Below are 18,418 nucleotides of genomic sequence, written 5' to 3'. Positions count from 1 at the left end.
TTTTTTTTTCTGTTTACGTTCTTATGTTATTACTTTAATACTCAAAAGATATCCTGGCAAGACATGAAAATCTCTTCCTGCTTAACCAGAAATCCAGAGTGTACGGGTAAAGCACTTTGCTTCCATAGAATTAAGCCCACATCTTTCCCTCTACATCTGACTCATTGTTTTTCACCTGATTTGTCTCTAATTAGTACCAGCTAAGTCTAAAGACTAAACACAAGCCTGAGAGATAAAGGTTTGCTTGTACAGAGGAGTGTGAAACCATGAACAAAACACATCTTTATAATTTCAAGTGTAAGAGATCTCCATGTTCTCATTTTCAGCACAAAAAGTCATGTCCCATCCACTTTGGTGACCCAACCCCTGCCTTCATCAAAAATACCATTGAGTGTCAAAAGGATGCTGGCATTTGCATTAACAATGCTCATACTGTGAAGCATGTTTACCACTGAGGAGAGGAAAAGAAAAAAAAAATACTTATTTCCATGTGCAATGGACCCATTTGTTCATCTTTGTCACATTCATATTTTCTGAAAAATCCCTTCGTCCAGGATTTTTCTCCTGGGAATCTGAGAAGCCTCAGAGAAAAAAGAAAACAAATTCTTATCTCATTTGCTTCTCCTGTGTTGTGCTCTCATGTGCAATGTGTTTGGAGATTGTTTCATTGGGTTCATGTGAATTGTTTTGACTCATTGGCCAATCAGGGTCAAGCTGTGACTCTGGAAGGAGTCACAAGTTTTCATTATTATCTTTTTAGCCTTCTGTAAGTATCCTTTCTGTATTCTTTAGTATAGTTTAGTTTAGTATTCTTTAATATAATATAGTATCTTAAAATAATAAATTAGCCTTCTGAGAACATGGAGTCAGATTCATTGTTCCTTCCTGCCATGGGGCACCCTGCAAATGCAGAACATATTCAGTTCTCAATAAAGGTCTGAAGAGGGAGATTAGTGCAGGCTACAAACAGATGACAGATGAGTTGAGGGGGGGACAGGGGAAGGGATAATGACCCTTTGGTTTGCTGATGTTCAATGAGGCATCTGAAGACTTCATCCAGCCCGTGCACAATCGATTCTCTCTGTAAATCCATTAAACCCCTTGACAGCATCCTGTTTGAAGCTGGGCTTGCCACATGATTCAGTGCTCCAAAGGGGAAAAGCCATCAGGCAGAAGGAGCAGTGTCCTCATGCACCCTGCAGCCACGTGTCCTGTCACCAGCGTGAGGTTCTGCTGCTCCAGACTGAGGGACAATTCTGACTGACAGGGTGAGCACATCTCCACTGCTACTACAGCTCACTTAAATGCAAACAGGCTGCTTACTTTCAACTGCCCTCCACCCAATTCTAATCAGCTCTCCAGGGTAATAAGCCTTGCTTGAGTTCACATGCACCTCAGCTAGCAAAGCTGGTTCTCAGCATCATCATCATTATGAACAAAATTTCACAGCTTAGCTACACAAATGTACCACATAAAGCTCATTACTTCAAACATATTAGAATAGGCAGTGCCAAGTAATTCCTCTGTATTCCACTCTTGTTTTCAAAGCTCTGTTCACTAAATCCACAGAATTTTAGACAAGGAGTTTCACTAAAAATTCCAAGTGAAAATTTCATACACTGCTTTAAAAAAAACCAAACACCAAACCACACATAACCGTAAGAATACAATATGTTCACAGCTTCCCAGAAAAATCAGCTGTGCTGCAGAGCAAGAACCACTCCCTGTTTCCATAACAGCACTGGGGCTCAGTGGGATGATGTAAAGCAACAGCACAGGGAGACACCCTGCAAACCTGAACCTTCCCCAGGGCAGCCTCAGTGCCTTCCTGTGCCCACGGGCAGCTTTAACCTGGGACCCTTCATGGTCTTTTGCTGTGTTGCACAACTCCAGTAAAGGAAGAAACCAGCAGCTCTGCAGATCCCAAACAAGGAACCAAGTTTGGGAGTGAGGATGAAACCAAGGGAACAAAAAGATGGCAGAACAGCAGCCTGAGGGGCAGAAGGGAAAAGAGGAGAAGCAGAAGAAATGAAAGCAGAACCCAGCAGAGAAAGACAGGAGGGAAAAGAGGAGAGGCAGAAGAAATGAAAGCAGAACCAGCAGAGAAAGACAGGAGGGAAAAAGAAGAGAAGCAGAAGAAATGAAAGCAGAACCCAGCAGAGAAAGAGAAGAGAGAAATGGGGCCTCACACACAGCAAGGCAGGCTGTGCTGCTGCCAAGGGGTGACACCTGCAGCTCAGGACCTGCTGGACTCTGAGGCCACTGCATGATTGCTTTCTCCTTTAGCAAAGCCTGAGAGTGACTGACCTGATTGATTAGAGTGCGTGCAATATAACCAAATTACTACATTTTACTAGGTAGAAAAAGTTATTGCTTCAGAATTGAAAATCTGGGAAAAGGAAGATGTTCAGAGAAGGACAGAGGATGAATAATACCTGGAACTGGAATGGAGCACAGGTCTCTGGGGAAACCACTTCAGATAAAAGGCAGCATTTGACATAGGCTCTAACAATGGGAAAAGGAAAGAGAAGCACTAAAAGCCATTTCCCAGACTTTGGATGGGGAGGATACTAACAATCTGCTCCAGTATACCTCCATTTCACATATTCTCTGGCTGAAAAAAAAAATCCCACTAATATTTTCTCCAGTAGCTCCGAGATATTGAGTATTCTGCCATTATAATGCATGAAGCCATTAAATAAAGTTCTTTGCCCACAGGTAAATGTTCTTGTATGCATACAGGAGATCCAAGCCAACATTTGTCTAGGTGATAAGTCACTGTATGTTCCATATTTTTTCCATATTTAGCCAGAGGCTCCTGGGGACTAGATGTCCATCAGTGCCACGGCTGCACTGTCAGAGATGAACCCTGGCAATACCACAAAGGCTTTGCACTCTGGGAACTTGGGTTGAGGGTTTTTCACACCAGCCACCACAATTAATGGAAATCCTTTTTTTTATGTTCTCCACCTTCTGATTGTATCCTTGAAATGGGAATTAAAATACCATCATAACTTATTATAAGTATTCATTTATGAGTTTTTTACAGCAGTAAGAGGGGGTGTGTGGGAGCCTCCACAATAATAAATACAATTGAAATAAACTACAATGAAATTAATAATTTTGTATTCAAAGCACAGCAAAAACAAACATTAAACAAAGAGAGAATGAATGAAGAAGACAAATTACTTAGCAGCACCCTTTCAACAAACCTCTTATTATTCTGGGCAGTGAATGAAACAGAGTCAGTGTGGGAGAGAAAACAAACACACGAGCAGAGCCAAGCAAAGGGCACAGAAGAAAGGAGGGCGCGGAGGAGCCGCCTCGGGCGGGGAAATGCTGCCAAATGGGGAGGGCAGCAAAGGGAGAGGCCTGGTGACAATTCCCTGTCTTCAGGAGAAAGCCCTGCCCTCTGACAGGACACAGGAGGGCTGCTGGACACTGCTGTCACTTCCTAGGATGGGACATGATGAGCCAGGCTGGCCCGGGGCACAACAAGTATCTGAAGTCAGTGCGAATTCCTGGCTGGCACAAACCTCATGTTCCCTGTTTGCACATGGAAGCTCTGGCCATCCTCAGCCCCCTGGCCAGGAGCTCTGCCTGCTGCCCCAGGGAAAGGCAGGAGCTGAAACTCTCCTGGGGGCCAGAAGAGTTCCTGGAGAGCTCTACACGGTGTCATGCAAATGCACAAAAAGGGGTAGAAGGAAGGACCAGGCTTGGAGCACAGCATCTCAGTTCTCTCTCATCTCAGCCCCTTCCAAAAATCCTCTTCCAAAAAGCAATGCCAGAGAACAGCAATATCTCTTTGAAAGAAAGAATTTGCCTGCTCAGAGCAAGAGCCTATGGCTTCGGATAAAATACCAAGATTTGCTGAACACAGTTTTCTAACCAGGTAGCTTCTGCACAAAGATCATGGCAAGTCAAAATCTTTCAGACAGGCCAAAGGCCACTGAGATGTGACAGCACCACCTAACACCCATGTCCCTCAAACTGAGTTCTTCTCCAGCAGCTCTGGAGAACAATCCCCTTCAGAGGCGAGAGTCTTGTTGATCTCCAAGCTCTGTGTCTGGAAAAACAAGCCTTGCTTTCTCCTTTTTCCTCCCCTTTCCCCTTTCCCCTTTCCTTTCCTTTCCTTTCCTTTCCTTTCCTTTCCTTTCCTTTCCTTTCCTTTCCTTTCCTTTCCTTTCCTTTCCTTTCCTTTCCTTTCCTTTCCTTTCCTTTCCTTTCCTTTCCTTTCCCTTCCCTTCCCTTCCCTTCCCTTCCCTTCCCTTCCCTTCCCTTCCCTTCCCTTCCCTTCCCTTCCCTTCCCTTCCCTTCCCTTCCCTTCCCTTCCCTTCCCTTCCCTTCCCTTCCCTTCCCTTCCCTTCCCTTCCCTTCCCTTCCCTTCCCTTCCCTTCCCTGCAGCTCCAAGGCCTTCAAACCAATCCCTTTGTCCATCATCTTCCAAAACCTTGCTCTCAGCTGCAGGTATTGTCTTTTTTCTTGACTTGGTGTGCTTGCAGAGGAAAGTGTTGGGTAACAAAGTGTCCCACTCACACCTCCTATCCAGCCCATGCCATATCTCAGTGCTGCTGGATCACAGCCTATCCATGCTGTTAATTGTATGCAAAGCATTTGGTGTGCTTAAACCTGCAAGTGCTTCTGCTCAGTAAACTCAGTGCTTGTTCAACATGGCTTTTAAAAAGAAACTCATATTTTAAGAGGTTTTCTTTATAATTTCATTTATAACTTGCATTAATTTTTAGCCCAAGAGTTTTGATTTAATGCAAATACAGGTCTCTCACCCAGCAGCCTGCACTTTGGCTGACAGTTTAATGACATTCACTCAACTACACTTCCCACAGTGTAATGGAAGGTGCTGCATTTCTTTTCTGCTTTTACTTCCTCAAAAATGAAGGCTGAGGCAGTTTGCCTCCACTGCCATAAGCTGAGCAAAGTGACAAGGTTTTATCCATACCACTCATCTGAGAGGAGTTGTCAAGCTGCATTAATCACCAGGCAGTTCAGACTGGACTCTATCTCACCAAACCTGAGGCTCCTAGAGCTGCCCTAGTAATGCTTGCTTTCCTTTGGAGTCCATGTTCTTTGAGGGAATAGTCCAAGGCAGACAGATTTATCATTCCCTCAAGCAGCCTGGGTTTCTCCAGCTCCTCTCTGGTGAGCTCTGGGGAGCACCAGGGTGCAGACACAGCTCATTGCTCAGCTCAGTCTTCAGTGAGAAGGAGCAGGTGAATCCACACCTCTCTTTCACCTTCTCACAGCAGTAGCTATCACAAAAGCCAACTATGTCTCTTCGTATAATCAAGATGTTTGTAGGCAGGAACAGGTTCCAGTCTAATTAAATTTGATCAGACTTGAGCTTTCTCCCAGACAGCCACACTTCATAGCTGTCTCAGAGCATCATGGTGATATTTACTGGGAAACATCAGAGTTCCCTTTCTGTAAAAGCAGGTGGTTTACAATTAGCTGCAGACAACTCGAAAGGACTGCTTAGAGCAGAAATGTAATTTTCTGAAAGGGGTTATTGGTCCTGACCATGATGCACTGCACTCCTGATCTGTCACACCTCATTACTTCAGCCCAAGGAGGTCAGGCCAGTGTAAGTGGCTCTAACTGGCTCCGTTAGAGAGTCTCCTCAATGCTGAGCCCTTTTAAGATGCTGCCTTCCAGGCTGAAGTCTTCCAAAAAAAAGCAATTATCAAACTCATTTTCTCAAGTCCTGTGGCATATTTACAGGTTAAATGGAATGATTTTTTTTAATAGTCCTTAAAGCACAGCTTCATTTTGGAGGGTGATTCAACAGAAATGGAATCAATTGACTGAAAAGTTTATTGCCTGTAAGCATTCAAATACCACTTCAGGGCTTTAAAAAAATCTAGATATTATAGCAGCTTTGCATGTTCAACCAAGATTCAGAAGCTGTCTAAATCTAATTCCAGTAGTAATTTGTATCTCATTTAGTTAGGCCACTGCAAATTAAATACAGGGCAAGCACATCCCTGATTTGCATTGGTGGAGCTTGGCCATATTTGAACACGAGGAAACTTTTCTCTTTTCATCTTCTATCTCCTGTCTAACTCTACCTAATGCAGCCTGGGAACTCAAATTACAATACCACAGTCCTCACTAGGTCTCCACTGATGCAATTGATTACAATTCAATCACTAGGAATGTGACAATGTGTACAAGGAACACTGATTCCTAGCCTAAAGGTCCTTTGGTTGTGCATAGTCAGGGTAAAAAACACCACAAAGTTATTTCTGTACATAAAACAAGAGGTTTTGTACTCTCCTTGTGATTTAGAAGGGGAAAAAAGTCCTGAAAAATTGGTATCAAGTATGGCTACTTCTAAAATTGGGACTGTATTTCAAGCATTTATTAACCAAATTAGGCATATGCAATTTAAATTATGCTTTCCTTGTCATATTAACATATTAATGAATCTACATCAGTAAGTTGAACTAAAAATATACTGAAGATTTGCATGTCTGATTATCTCTGTGGAGTTTTGCAACTGATAATTTGAAAGGAGGACAGGAAAAAAACCCCTTGTGTCAAGGTCTATGCAAAATTACAGCTGCAAGAGGTTTCTTAACCAAAGGATTGTCTTGTATCTTTTGTAAGTTAGAATCTCTTTTTAAATGAAGAGGATTTGCTCCAGGAATTATGTTCAAAGTAGTAATTTCCTCAAGTAGTATATAGGACAATGATGTCTTAACCAAAAGCACTTGCCAGTGATCACCTCCCAACCATCTCCTTTCAGAGAAAAGCAGGGAAACTTATGCTTCACCCCAGTACCTCTGAAAGTATTTTCAAAACAAGCAAAAAGAAAAAAAAAAACTGGACCAGATGCATGCAAGGAAACAGAGAAAGTTGTTTTGAGGATGAAACTGTCAACACCAACCAACTTCTTATAACTACTGAATAAAAAAAAAAAAAAATCAACCCTGAACAACACATGAGTTTATTTGTTGAAGATGTGAGTAAGTCAGGACTGTACAACTGTTGCTGTTCCCAGACTTACAGGATCACTTCAGGCAACTCAGCCAAGCTGTGGCTCAGCTCACCACATTTCCCACTAACTCTAGACAAAATAAGCAGGCAAGGAACAGGACCAGTATTTCAATCATGCTTCTCATTGCTGCTGTCACAAAACCATGTAGCTGAGAAACTTTCTAGAAACAAAAATTACCAATGCTGTTAAAGCATCAAGATTCCCCCATTCCTGCAATCTGCACAGATTGCCACCTCCAGATCCCCTTTTAGATCATCTCCATACCAGATACCTTTCCCACCCTTCTCCAGATGAACTCCACAATACAAAACTCATCCAACAGCCGTGCCTCTCATTTTCTATTCCTCCTCCATTCTTGGAAGAAAAATTGGCACTTCAGAAAAGTTATCTTCAGCATTCAAGGAGAGCTGCTTCATTTCTGTTCCAGATATCACTAGCTAGAATTTTAAATGATGGCTCTTTCAACATGTATGCTTAAATGAGCATTTTTTTCAAGGCAAGACAGAGCTCTCAATTTCTTTTGCTCAATTTTGCCCTCAACCTGTCCCTTCAACAAATTGATCCACACTAAAAATAATGTGGGTGAAAAAAAATAAAAGGGTGGGGAGGGAACAAAAAAAAATTTCATTTGGACTCACTCAGCCACTTTCAGCTCCATGAACACATCACTGCTGGGGCAGCACAAGGCTGCAGCAAAAGTCAGCAAGTTTTCAAGTCCACGTGGCAGCAAGGAAAAGACCTGACACCAAAACCGCCCTCTCAAACCCACGTGTGATCTTCTGTGGCAGCTCCATTTACTGCCTTTCTTTCAGTCCACACTTTGACAAGATGAAGCCAGCATACCAAGGAGCAGACAAATCCATTTAACATAGAGGCAAGTGAACCTGCAAAAAAAAGGCTTTGTTTCCTAGAGTCTTCATTCACTCCCTTGGAAAGGGGCAGGAGCCTCTCCCAAAATTCTCTGCTGGCCTCTGCAAGTCCCTAAGCAGCACTGCTGGTGGTTTGTAACAGCAAGAGCAACTGCAGCAGGAGTGAGAGCCTGCTTTTATCCAAACAGGGGGCCAGTATCCCAAGCCCTTCACATGCTGATTTCAGCACCTCAGCACTAATGCTCAGCTACCAACTGCCAAGGACAGCTCTGCCCACCAACAGATTCCAGCCAGCTACCTGTGGAATCACTCTGTCAGAGGTTTTGTAAACAGAATGGTAAGAAGAAAAGGAAAAAAATTACGCTTATCCTTTTTCATTTTTAACTAGGATGAGTAGAGGGATGGAAAGCCCTAGTTTGCAGAAACTAGAATGGAAATACCTGATCCATGAAAAGATTACACTGAGAATTAGCCATGAACTGAAGGGATTTTGCTTTGTCACTGTGGGCTGTGTTGTTTCTTCTGCTGCATCAATTCTTTCACAGCAAAAACTGGAGTCCATCTTTTATGAAAAGCATACAAATATATATAGATACACACATATATTTAAGATAAAGAGAATACAAAGGATTAAGCAGCAAAAGGACTTTCATGCTCTACAAGTGTTTCTCCCCAGTTATGTGGTAGCTTTCTCCTTTGTATCTTTTAATACCTTCTCCTGCAGTAGCTCTTCCTCATTAAAATAAATTAAGAACCTGTTTGCTCTTACTTGCACTCTGAATGCCAATGCTGAGAGATCTCAAAAGAGATCATGACACACCTGAAAGGATCTCCAAAGCATTTCTCAGCAGCAACATGGCATTGTGTCAAGAGAGGCAAGGCTGGCTAACTGGCAAAACAACAATTTTAAATGTATTTGGCCAGGCTAGGCCTGTAAAAACAAGATGCATTGTTAGCCAATGCAGTAGGCATTTATGGTCATAACAACTCCTTTTTTCCCCTGAGTTTCCTAAGAACAAATTACTTGCTTATGTTGATATCCAAGTCCTTTGAAGAACACAGATTGACACCAGACACCACCACCAGAGCTAAGTTGCAAAGAGGCTCTGATTTGCTGTATGCAGGCTCTCCTGCAAAGAAATTTCCCCCTTTTTAAAATGCTTTTCAAGAATCATGCAAAACTTTTGACTTCTGTTAAAAAGATGCTAGGGAGATTACAGTTTTTGATCCTTCAACTACATTTGACCTCAGTTATAGACTGGCTTTGCTGCAAGGTCATGCAGGCAAATGGTGCCAGCCTGGCACTGTGCAAATGCAGTGCTTTGATTTGCGTGTTTGCAGACACTCTCCACAAAGCCCCAAGTCCGTGGTGGTGGGAACTGCACAGTGGGACTGCCTGTGGTTATTTACACAACAGAGCAAGTGTCACACAGAAACTGCTCTGCCAACTTGCCCCAAACAGAACAATTCCTCTGGAGAGGGGGGAGATGCAATTTAGGGTCTCTGGTTCTGCAGAGCCAACCCCAAGAAAAGGTATGTGCTGAAACACTTTTGCTGGGACAATTTTCAACAGCCAGGTCTGTTGACCCCAACTGCCCCTGTCCCAGGTTTGTTGCACTCTGTTTCTCAAAGCTGCAAGAGATGCTCTGGAGGACATTTCATCAAAGCTATCCCACACTTTATTGCTCTGTGTGAACTGATTGATGTTAGATTGCAAAATATTTGTTGATATCACTGATATTACATATTTAACAGATTGCAAGTCCTCTGTCATAACGTGCAAGACCTGAGAAGGTAAAAATTTCAAGGGTCCAGGACTGAATCTGAATTTAGGCAGATGAAAGGCAGTAAGCAGGCATCGCTGCTGGCTTCATACAGCTTACCTTCAATTAATGCAGAATTTCCTCTGTAATACCCTGAGCTCAGCTACAATCAATACTTCTGTCTGAGTTAACTCATTCTACTTAATTACTTCAGCAAATCCAGTCCCAGAGTAAAGACAGGGAATATATGAGTATGTGTGCACTTGCACATCCACATATAAACAAGCACAGAAACTGTCAGTGCTACTGATTACAGAATATCCTTGCTTTGTATACCTGAGGTAAAAAAATACTGTCAAATACACCCAGTGGAAAAGTGACACTTTGAGTCAGACAGTTATTTAATACCTCCATTTAATGCTCTTATCTCCTTAACATACTTATTACACTTCCACATCCCAAGAACCACAAATAACAAATTTCCCTTCTTATTCCCCAAGTTTCTCTCCACTCCAAGAAGATGACAAAAACTGACCTGTCAAAGCAAAGGGCTACAGAGAGTGCCAAGCAGAGGATTAAGTAAATAACTGAGTTAAGTCAGTCAACTGTGTTCGTTTCCTCTCTGTGGAGTGACCTGCTGCCCTCTCCATTTTTTATTTGCTTTTGCACTGTACAGCCCTTATGTAACTGTTCCCTCCAGCTCATAAATTTCCAAGGTGAACAAAAGCTCAAATTATTACATTCAGCTTGGCCACAAAGGTGATTTTTTTCCCAACTGACTTCTACTTACCAGATTCCATCATTTTAATCAAATAAAAATATTAAGCCCATTGGACTTAAGTTGATTAATTTGGCTTATAAATGCTCATGCTTTTCCCATTTTTGATGGGAACGTCATTTCTGATGATGTTAATAGCTACAAGGACTAAGACAGATTATGGCTGGAAAGGAAAAATGGTTTGGTGGTTGCTTTTCCTTCCTCTCTGCAGGCCTGGCTGGAGTTATTTTGGTTTGGGTACCTGGAGCTGCTTTTCATCTCCCCATGCATCACTTTGCCCACACCATACCCTACAAAAAGCAATCTGCCTTTTCAAACAGTTCCTACATAAAAAAGCCTGGAGATCCATTATCTGGGGCTATTTTCAGCCCTATCTCTGAAGCAGCCTGGCCTGGAGTCACACAGAGGCAAAAGCAGGCACAGCCATAATCCCTCCTCCCTGTGGCATGAGTGTACTCCTGATGTTCTCTTGGTCTGACCTCTCTGCAGCAGTGACAGCTATGGCTGGGGAGAACTGCAGCTGACAAAAGCCAAGAGAAAAGTGGCTCAGAAAAATGCACAAAACACCACCAAATCCTCAGCAGTGTTCAGTGTGTACTCCCAGCAAGGGATAAAGTTTTATAGAAGATAAATTCTAGGATTTTTTTATTACATCGTGAAAGTGTGCTCATGTGTGAATGCTAAAAATAAATATAATTTGTTTATAGCACAGATGATAGAAAATTCAGCCTAGATTCATGTAGCATGGACATAATTAACAAGTCAGAAAAAACATTAATCTCCCACAAGTTTACTTTGAGACCTACTTTACTCCTCCTCAAAACATTAATTAAACCTTTATAATCATTGCAACTAAAACTTGACAAGCTCCAGACCTTCAAAATACTGGAAGCATTTTATCTCCAACATACAGCACATGACAATTGTCTATACTCCTCATGAACTCTTTCCACACATGAACTAATAGAATTATTACCTGAATTATTATTAGTAGTATTAATTTCTCTGAATTACCATGGTCTGGGCCCAGCCACTAGCAGACAGTAGGTAAACTGCCAGCTGACAGTTCCTACTTTTTCAGCATCAAGTATGCTGTTGCACTGGCAAAGGTGCACTTCACCCAGCAAGCCCTTTTCATCAGAAAGTATTTTATCTCACTGGGGAGAGTTTAAGGTGACAATCAAAATATAATCATAAGTATTGAATATTAGACTTTCACTGAAAAGATTGTTACTAATGCTTGCCTGTTCTTTAAAGAAAACCATTTGTTTTTTGTGAAGATACACATCCCTGGTGATTTCAGACCAGAGAAAATATATGGAATGAAAGGCTGCTGTTTGCCCTTACTTTTAAAGAAACTATACTAATTCCTTACCTAGTATGTAGCTTCTAGTATTTGCTACATTGTGGCATTTACTTACTGTATATCATTAACTGTTTGACCCCTCTGGCAGGTAGAGGCTTTTAGAAAAGGAAAGAGAAGAGAGATACAATACTTTGGGAAAAAAACCCTTTAATCCATAATCTTGATGTGATTATCTCAGGTCTTTCCAGGAAGAATCCTGCAGGAGAATCCCAGCTTCATGTTAAACCAGGGCAAAAAATACTCTTTGATCATAAAACATGCTTTAAGATCCAACAAAGCCCCAAGAGAAGTGATATTACATGGATTACTGGTAACTTAAACACTGAAAAGAAATGTATGTGGAAATACCCATTCTGTAAATAAGCCAAAGCAGAAAAGCCAAGAACAAATTCTCAGCTAATCCGTAATATCTGATCAGTCTTAGACTGATTAAACTGCAAAATATATAATTTTACTTTCTTTATATAAAGAAAGTAAAACTTATTAGCAAATCAGCCCACAAGAAGAACAGCCCCAGGGGAGAGGCAGATCTCACAAGGAAAATAACATGACAAAATCCAGAAAACAAGTTTAAATATAATATTTGTGCCAAGCCATGGCACAAAACCAATGCAGTAACTTTCTGTCAGTGGCAAGGACAGGTATAAATCTGGGACTGAAATGTGCAGGTAAGCCAACACTGCACAGCAGTGGCTCCCACCATGTGGAGCAGGGCTGCTGCAGAGGGGCAGCAAGGGCAGGAGAGGGAGGATGCTCCAGCTCACTCTTCATCCCTCTGAAAAGATGTCTGAAATTTCATGCCAAAAGAGCTTTACAGACATGCTCAGAGAGAGAACAAGATAAAAAAGGACATAAAGAAGGGGACAGGTAGCTACAGATGTTTTAAGAGAAAGCCAGCAAGGTAGATAAAAAACCCAAGAGGAGAAAACCATTGTGCCAAAGAAAAGATGGAAAAAATGGACCAGCAGTGATGAGCACTGAATATCACAAGATGAAGGCAAATGCAGGCTAAAGTGCAACTGCTTTATAATTTTATTTTTAGTCATACTGTTAAAGAAAATGGGCTTTCAAAGGTGATGGCTGGCATGTTCATCTGCCTTTAATCTTAATATAGACCTGCTAGGATCTATAAAGACTACAACACCAGCATAAAGGGAACTTTTAATGTTGCTGTAAAATCTTTACTGAAGAAGAGTTCAAACTCCAATTTACAGATCTTGAATCAAATTTTTCAAAGTTCAGAGCATGGTATTTTCAAATGTTCCTCATCAGAAGTGTTTTCAAGAGCACTTAGGGAAAAGGGTTCATTTTTTTCTCTTATCAGTAATGGCAAGGCTAGCAAGAATTAATGCGTGCAAGTTGTGATGGATTCTCAAACCCAAAAACATCTCTCTCCAGCCAGAAAACATTTAAAAATTTGACAAAATTCAAGTAAACTCAGGCTAGTGGCATTTATGAACCAGTCACTTCCAATTAATTCCCCATTCCCAATCACATCAAGTTTCACACACAGAGTCTTCCCCTCATGAAAGAGCTGACTAAAATTCAGAGAAGGCAAGCAGGAAGCAAAGTTATTTATTGAAGTAGAAGCAGCAGATGCTCCACCAAGCAGCCTCCTCTTCTGCTGGGCAGAGACCTAACTCTAACCCAGAGGCACTGAGAAGAATCAGAGTGACTTCTGGAAAGGTACATTTACTACAGAGCATTTCTTTGCTTCTGCTGAACCATGAAATATTCATGTCAATTCATTACATATCAATGCATTTGTACATTCCCCTGTTATCATGTGTCCAAATGAAAACAGTCTGTTGTGAATAATTTACTCCTGAATCATCAGCCAGCTTTCTTCTTCAAAGCCAGATCTTCATTATTCATCAAATCCCATCTATGGCTGACAACTGTTTAGAAAATATGTTCTCTTCTAAACTTAGGGAAGGTACCAGTATGTGTGTATTTGATGTGCTACAAAACTTGATATTTAGAAGAGATATGCTAACAATAAAGTAAAAATACTTATAAAGGCTATAAAACATGACAGTTTCAAGTTAGTGGGCTGGATCCAGTGTGTAACAAGGAGTTGTTCAACCTCCAGTAGGAGTCTCTGTGACCAATCTTTCCAGGAGGTCCCCAAACCCCAAACCTCATCCCATCACAGGAGCATAGAGCCTGATGCAGAGTGCCTCAACCCAAAGATTTACAGCAGAGAACTTATTTAATGCACAGCCAAAGGCTATGTGAAAGCAGAGTTCCTTAGAACAAATGTACATTGACTCAAGAGGTGACAATGCTAATTACTCCATGGCTGTTTCAGTAAGGACCAGTTTAACTCACAGCTCACTGGTACCCTCAGGGAAGGAGGCAAAATTGTGTTTGATGGCAGCTCCAAAAATGCATTTGCACAACCATTTCCCTTTGCAGCGTGAAGGGGCATTGCTAAAATAACTCATTTTGATTTTGTTGTGGGGCTCTTTGGTAAGAGACAGTACAGTGTCTCAGAAATGTGTATTCCTCCTCCATCCCCTGACTCTCTCTGCAGAGGGTGAAAGGAATATTGCTTGATGTTACTGTAAAATCCATCACTGGGGAAAAAACAGTTTCAAAACAGGAGTCACTAACTACATAATCCCCTTGTGAAACACAACAGCGATTCTGAGTTAAGGATGCACTTTTTAATGAATGTAGGTATTTCTGCCATTTGCTCACTAAGGTACTCACTGTACTCATTATAACATGCTCCCTTGTAACCTTTTTATTCAAAGCAACCTTTTTTCCATTTGCTGCTAATAGAACACAATGGTTTTCAATCTCAAGATCCTGAGCAGAAAACTCAACTTCTCTGAGGTTAGGAAAAAACCTGAAGGCACACACCATTACTGTATTGGTCACTGCAGAGAACCACAAGTGGAAGGCTCAGGGAGGATCAGCTTCCACTGACTGCAAAGGAAAGTGAACCAACAGAATGACTCCAACAATACCTTCTGCCTCTGTAGGATCTCAGACATTATGTACCTTCATTCTTGCCCTGGCTTAGCCAAGCTGGAATTCAATCATTCCTATGCACATGTATATTCCAGGTGTATGGAATGAGGTATTCCTAATTCAGGCACTCTTGCTATTACGATATTATGAAATACAAGAAACCTAGCAAAACGTTAACTATTAACATCAAAATTCCCAAATCGGCTCATGGCATGATTTGCAGTAGCTACTGCTAAGAAATGAGGTTTTGAAATTTACTAAAACATCACAGAGAGAAAAGATACCAAACTGAAACACATTTCCTGTTAGAAAAGAACAGCAAATGTGAAGATGGGAATCTGTGCCTTCAGCTGTACAATCCTATGGACTATAAAGATAAAAAAAGGAAGGCAATGTTCAGCACTGATAGAGCCATATATATATAGACAGATATCTTTCAGGTAGATAAGGCCAGATTGCATAATGTGACAGGTAATAAGTAACATAAGAATGGGTGTTATGTAAAATAAAAAGGAATCTTTCCCTTCATTTGTTCTAAAATGTAATTTGTGAACTTTACTCTTTTTTAGCTCCTACTTTGCGTATTTTAACTAATTTTAGTGTTGAATTAAAAGAAAAGAAGACTAATTGAATTTGCAGTGCATGGTATACAAACAGAATTATAAGATCATGTTAGATTTCTACATCCTCTGAGTTTACAAGCTTAATGTAAAGAGAGCTGTCAATATATATGTCATATATATATATGTCAGTATATGTGTTATATCTTCTTTATATGAAGATAAGAAAAAAAAAAGCAAAAATTGCATTCACCACCCAGAATGTTTCTTTGTATCCAAAGATGGACCCCCAATTTCAAGTCCATTAAAGGGCCAGTGGTGATGAATCAACCACTGCGTTGATTTGGATGCAGTGAATTCAGCAATAGGCAATATCCCTCAGTGCAAGTGCAGCCACATCTGGTGTATATATTTTGCAAAAGGAATCTTACCTGCCCATTTTTTCCCAGTTCCATTTCAACTATTGCAACAGGAGTGTTTATCTGATCAACGTGCCTCAACTGTGCCTTCAGGTCCACTCTCCAGTTCATGTTTTTCAGGACATTATCCCAGCGGCTCTGATTGACCAGGCTCTCGTGGATTTGAGTCCGGTGGTTCTTCCAAAATTTTGCAATGACTGCAGCCTGATCTGATGTGATGCCACCTTGTTTTTTGGTTTGGGCAGTGAGGAAAGCTTCCAGCTGATTCAAATCCATGTCTGCTGAAGCAATTGACTGTAGGAAAATAAAGGGAGTAAAAGGGAAAAGCTTGCTTAACTGAGGACTTAAAAGACACATCTTTAGGGTTTGACAAATATGGGATTTTAAAATGGTTGCACAAACAAACCAGGTTATGCAAATAACCTGACACCTTTCATTAAAACTCAATTTGCAAGTGCCTACTGCTAATCCCAGATTCTGCCCCACAGCAGCTGGAGGGGAGTGGGTTGGCTCCAGCAATGAGCTGGGAGCACCTCTGGGAATTCAGCACTGGTATGGGGCAGCAAGGAGGCTTCTCCCTGTGTCCTGGCCCTTTCCTCACTGTGCCACAGGCATTCCCAAATGGACAGTGCCACAAACACTGTGTCAGGTGTGGCACTGCACTGCTGCCCTGCTGGGCCAGGAAACGGGAAGGCTGGGACACAGAAGGTGGGCTCGTGGGCTGGAACAATGAAGGGACAGCCCAGCTCATTGCAACACCCACAGTTTCATCTGCCACCTCCACAACACAAACAAGGAACAAAACTGGTAAGTGCTGCACCAGCAAAGCAGGGCCTGCAGCAGCAAGAGCCTTTCAAGGGAGAGTCAAAATGCAAAATGCAATTGCATTTTTTCATCTGTATTATTCAATCCATAAGGCCCAAAAAGCCTTAACAATGCAACTCCAGCTTCTTTTAGAGCATTGGTGGATTTTGTCAGGCTTTATTTGTATTTTGCAACACAGTGGAAGGGGTCGTTTACTCCTTGTCCCTGTGCAGCAACAGTAGTAGTAGCAGTAATAACAATAACAACAGCAATAATAACAACAATAATAAACAACTATAATAATAACCATTTTTATATAGATATCCAGTTTTTTCCATCTATTTTTTCAAAACCGATAAACCCACAGCCTTGTATTTGCATTGCCTCAGTGGGACTAGCCACTGCTGTACATGGCCACAAAGGGAGAATGGGAGGTAGAAAAAGGAAGCTGTGGTTAAACTTCCTCATTGTCATTTCAAGCAGATGCTTTTGCTTCATTTTCACACAAAATGGATGCAATTTCTCCAAAATGAGCACACCACCTCCAAGCACATGCTGACACGGAGCACAGCAAGGTGAAGTGCAGCCAGTCCTTGGATTTGCCTCTGTTTAACCTTCCCTGATGTGGTACAGCTACAGCTGCATTCCAGGCACTGGGGAACCACAGCCTCGTTCCTTTAGCCAGGGCTGTGACATTGTGTGGCTTTGGGCTGGACACACACATTGTGCACCTCACACTGTCTGTCTGCACACTGGGCAGTGCTGATCTAAAAATGGAGGTGTTTGCAGTGTTTTTTTTACAAGGGATGAGCTGCCTTGCCTTGCTTTCACAATAGATCAGCTGCCATCTGTTATGTGATTGAGAAAAGAAATGGCAATCAACACTAGGAGTAAACCCTCGGCTGTATTAAGGCTCCAGCTTAACAGGAGCATCTGTGATTTTATTCCAAAATCTGAGCTGCCTAGTGCACCATTCTGGCTTTTCTATAGGGCATTTGACATATTGGTACATACTGCTTGCTTTAGATCAGAAATATTTAACTTAAGAGGTAATTATCCTGTACTAACTCATTATGCTGGAAGTGAAAACAGCAATTCTTTTTATTTCCAGAAGAAAAGCTATTCAGACGTACAGTCCTTTCCTACAGCCACATCTTACACTGTCTACTAACAGCAGTGTGGAGTATTTTCTGCTTCAATATTTTTCACATCACTGCATCTGTGTTTGTGTGCTGTGTGACACTGCTTCTGCTCGTGTACTCCTCCTGGGCTGGCTGATGTGAACGGGGGAGGAGGGCAGGTGAATCAACAAGCACAGACCCCAGCACAGACCCAGCACCTGCAGCAAGCCCTGGCAAGATCCAGTTCAGATGCAGACTTTCTTCCCAGTTCAGCTGTGCAGAAAATTGCCTTCTGTTTTATTCCTGTGCAGAAACCAAGAACACAAACTGTGTCCTCTGCACTGAGTGAAGCAAAGGTGTCATGGCTAAAAACCTCATTTATGTTAAATGTTAACCTAATGCAGGTTCATGGTGATACCAGGCACCCCTTTTCTAGGCTTGATTTCATAACCTTTGACCATTTCACATTTGCAATCCTCTGGATTTTTTTTTTAACCTCACTCCCTTCACAACAACCCTTTTTGCAAGATGCAGGAAGATTTCTGGCAGTGCCCTTCTAAGCTGATAAAAAACTGCAGACACAAAGTTCTTATTGTGCTTGACACGTGATATAAATCTGACTTTGAAGAGTATCCAGACAAGGAAGCTTATGACCAAACTGGAACTTTTAAGCATAAGGAACACAAAACAATATTAGTAGAGCATATACAGGACAGTTCAACCTGGCTATTTGGTAAAGAACAT

General features: G+C 41.6%; 1 protein-coding gene across 1 annotated transcript in view; it reads right to left on the bottom strand.

Moving 5' to 3' along the window:
* COMMD1 (copper metabolism domain containing 1) overlaps positions 1–18,418 on the bottom strand; it is a 62,580-nt gene that overhangs the window by 28,259 nt on the left and 15,903 nt on the right. Inside the window, exon 2 of the mRNA XM_058802521.1 lies at positions 15,762–16,043. Coding sequence (XP_058658504.1) covers positions 15,762–16,043 — 282 coding nt within the window. The remainder of the gene's footprint in view (positions 1–15,761; positions 16,044–18,418) is intronic.

The sequence above is a fragment of the Ammospiza caudacuta genome, chromosome 3 (genome assembly GCF_027887145.1).
Source record: "Ammospiza caudacuta isolate bAmmCau1 chromosome 3, bAmmCau1.pri, whole genome shotgun sequence".
NCBI classification, from domain to species: Eukaryota; Metazoa; Chordata; class Aves; order Passeriformes; family Passerellidae; genus Ammospiza; species Ammospiza caudacuta.
The sequence above is the reverse complement of the archived record's forward strand: the minus strand, read 5'-3'. Positions and strand labels throughout refer to the sequence as shown.